The sequence below is a fragment of the Phacochoerus africanus genome, chromosome 8 (assembly GCF_016906955.1).
Source record: "Phacochoerus africanus isolate WHEZ1 chromosome 8, ROS_Pafr_v1, whole genome shotgun sequence".
Lineage (NCBI taxonomy): Eukaryota > Metazoa > Chordata > Mammalia > Artiodactyla > Suidae > Phacochoerus > Phacochoerus africanus.
Window position 1 is genome coordinate 60,718,072 of NC_062551.1, and position 2,249 is coordinate 60,720,320.

At 64.2% G+C, this 2,249-nt stretch overlaps 1 protein-coding gene across 1 annotated transcript; it reads right to left on the reverse strand.

Moving 5' to 3' along the window:
* Positions 1 to 375: 375 nt before the first annotated feature.
* LOC125133294 (olfactory receptor 10A4-like) lies at positions 376 to 1,371 on the reverse strand. The gene has a single exon (XM_047791401.1). The coding sequence runs from the start codon at positions 1,369 to 1,371 to the stop codon at positions 376 to 378; it is 996 nt and encodes a 331-aa protein (XP_047647357.1).
* Positions 1,372 to 2,249: the final 878 nt, after the last annotated feature.

The following is a 2,249-nucleotide window of genomic DNA, read 5'->3' on the forward strand; positions in this document are numbered from 1 at the left end:
ACAGCTCCGATTGGACCCCTAGCCTGGGAACCTCCATATGCCGAGGGAGCAGCCCTAGAAAAGGCAAAAAGACAAAAACAAACAAACAAACAAAACCCGACACCGCATTTCAGGATGGTATTTATGCCATATTTTTGTGCAAGTCACAGACTCTTGTTGACCCACATTAGTTCCATTTGTCCACCACTCCCAGATACTTGTGGTCAGGGACTGAGCACTCTGTCAAGGGCCTTTTCTTAGAAGGGTGGAACTGGCCCCAACACGACTGAAAGAGGGAGCATTGTGGTTCCCAGGGTAAAGAAAAAGTCAGAGTGCACTGTATGCTTGTACATAGAGCCTCTGCAAACACTGACACCAACAACTCTGAAAGCGGTCCTAAGGAGGTCCCTCACAGGGTCCAGACCCCAGGTGATGGCAGCACACCCGCCGCAGGGCAGCCTTCACCTCCTTGTTCCGCAGGCTGTAGATGAGGGGGTTGAGCATGGGGGTCACCAGAGTGTAGGACAGGGACACCACCTGCTTGCTCTCCGGGGAATAGCTGGCCTTGGGTCGCAGGTGGATGACCCCCGTGGTGCCATAAAACAGAACCACCACGATGAGGTGGGAGGCACAGGTGGACAGGGCCTTGCGGCGCCCCCTGGCCGACGGCATCCGCAGCACGGTGGCCAGAATCTGGGCGTAGGACGTGGCTATCAGACAGAAGGGAACGATCATAACCAGCACCGTGGCCGCCAACACGTTGTCCTCGAAAACCCTGGTGTCGGCACACACCAGGCTCAGCAGAGGGGCGATGTCGCAGAAGAAGTGGCGGATGCCACGCGGCCCGCAGAAGGGGAACCGGAACAGCCAGACGGTGAAGACCAGCGCCACGGGCGCGCCAGCCAGCCAGCACGCGGCGGCCAGCCGGTGGCAGAGCCGCGGGCTCACGATGGCGCCATAGCGCAGGGGCCTGCAGATGGCCACGTAGCGGTCCCAGGCCATGGCCGTCAGGAGGAAGCACTCAGACGAGACACAGGACAGCACCAGGAGCAGCTGCAGGGCGCAGCCCGCGGGCGACACGCCGCGCCCGGGCCGCAGCAGGGTCCCCAGCAGCCGAGGCACGACGTCCAGCGAGAAGCACATCTTCACCAGGGCCAGCTGGCGCAGGAAGAAGTACATGGGCGCGCGCAGGCCGGCGTCCAGGGCGGGCAGCAGCACGATGAGCGCGTTGCCCAGCAGCGCGAGCAGGAAGGCGGGCAGGAAGAGCGCGGCGAGCAGCGGCCGCAGCGCGGGCACGTGCGCGAAGCCCAGCAGCACGAACTGGCCGGCCGAGCTCAGGTTGGCCCAGGGCGGGGCAGCGGGGGCGCCCGGGGGAGCCCAGGCCGCAGGCATGGACCCAGGGGTGCGTGGGGACCCGGCCCCCCGGGGCGAGGCGGCCTGGAGGAGGGAAGAGGTGAGGAGCAGCCACGAAGAGGGAAGGGGCGCCTGCCTGGCCGCTGACCCGACAGGGCGCGCTCTGCAGAGCAGGGAAGGATCTTATTAGAAGGCAAGTCAGACCCGGCCACACGCAGGGCGTGCCTTGCAGACCCGGTCGACGTGGCAGGGACCCCAAAGGCCTTGCTGGAGTCCTCTAGGCCCTGGCGGGCCTGGCCCCGCCCGCCTCCGACTCCGCTCCACGGAGCCCCGCCCACCTCTGACTCCGCTCCACGGAGCCCCGCCCACCTCTGACTCTACTCCTCCGAGCCCCGCCCACCTCCGACTCCGCTCCACGGAGCCCCGCCCACCTCCGACTCCGCTCCACGGAGCCCCGCCCACCTCTGACTCCGCTCCACGGAGCCCCGCCCACCTCTGACTCTACTCCTCCGAGCCCCGCCCACCTCTGACTCCGCTCCACAGAGCCCCGCCCACCCTCAAGCCTTGTCCTGCCTCAGGGCTTTTGCACTGCCATCCCCTCTCCTGGGTGTTAGGACACTGTTTCCCCTTTATGGGGTCCTGTGGACTGGTTCCTGGCCACCTCTCCATCCTCTTCTGCTGAGCTTCCTGCTAAGTCCGGCTTCAAAGACCTACTCACGATCCACGAATACCTGCCTTTTCCCCTCACCCCAGGGCCTTTGCACTTGCACAGTTCTATCCCTCACCCCCAGCCGTTGGCACTGTTGGACTTTCTCATCCTCCGGGTCTCCACTGAAATATCCCCCTTTCGGGGTACTGGCCCTGATGACTAGAAACAATGTAAGGTGCCACCTCGTGCACCATCTACACAGTCTGGA

Bases quoted from the DNA above. Each gene is read 5' to 3' on its own strand.
- LOC125133294 (XM_047791401.1), bottom strand. From the start codon at position 1,371: ATGCCTGCGGCCTGGGCTCCCCCGGGCGCCCCCGCTGCCCCGCCCTGG.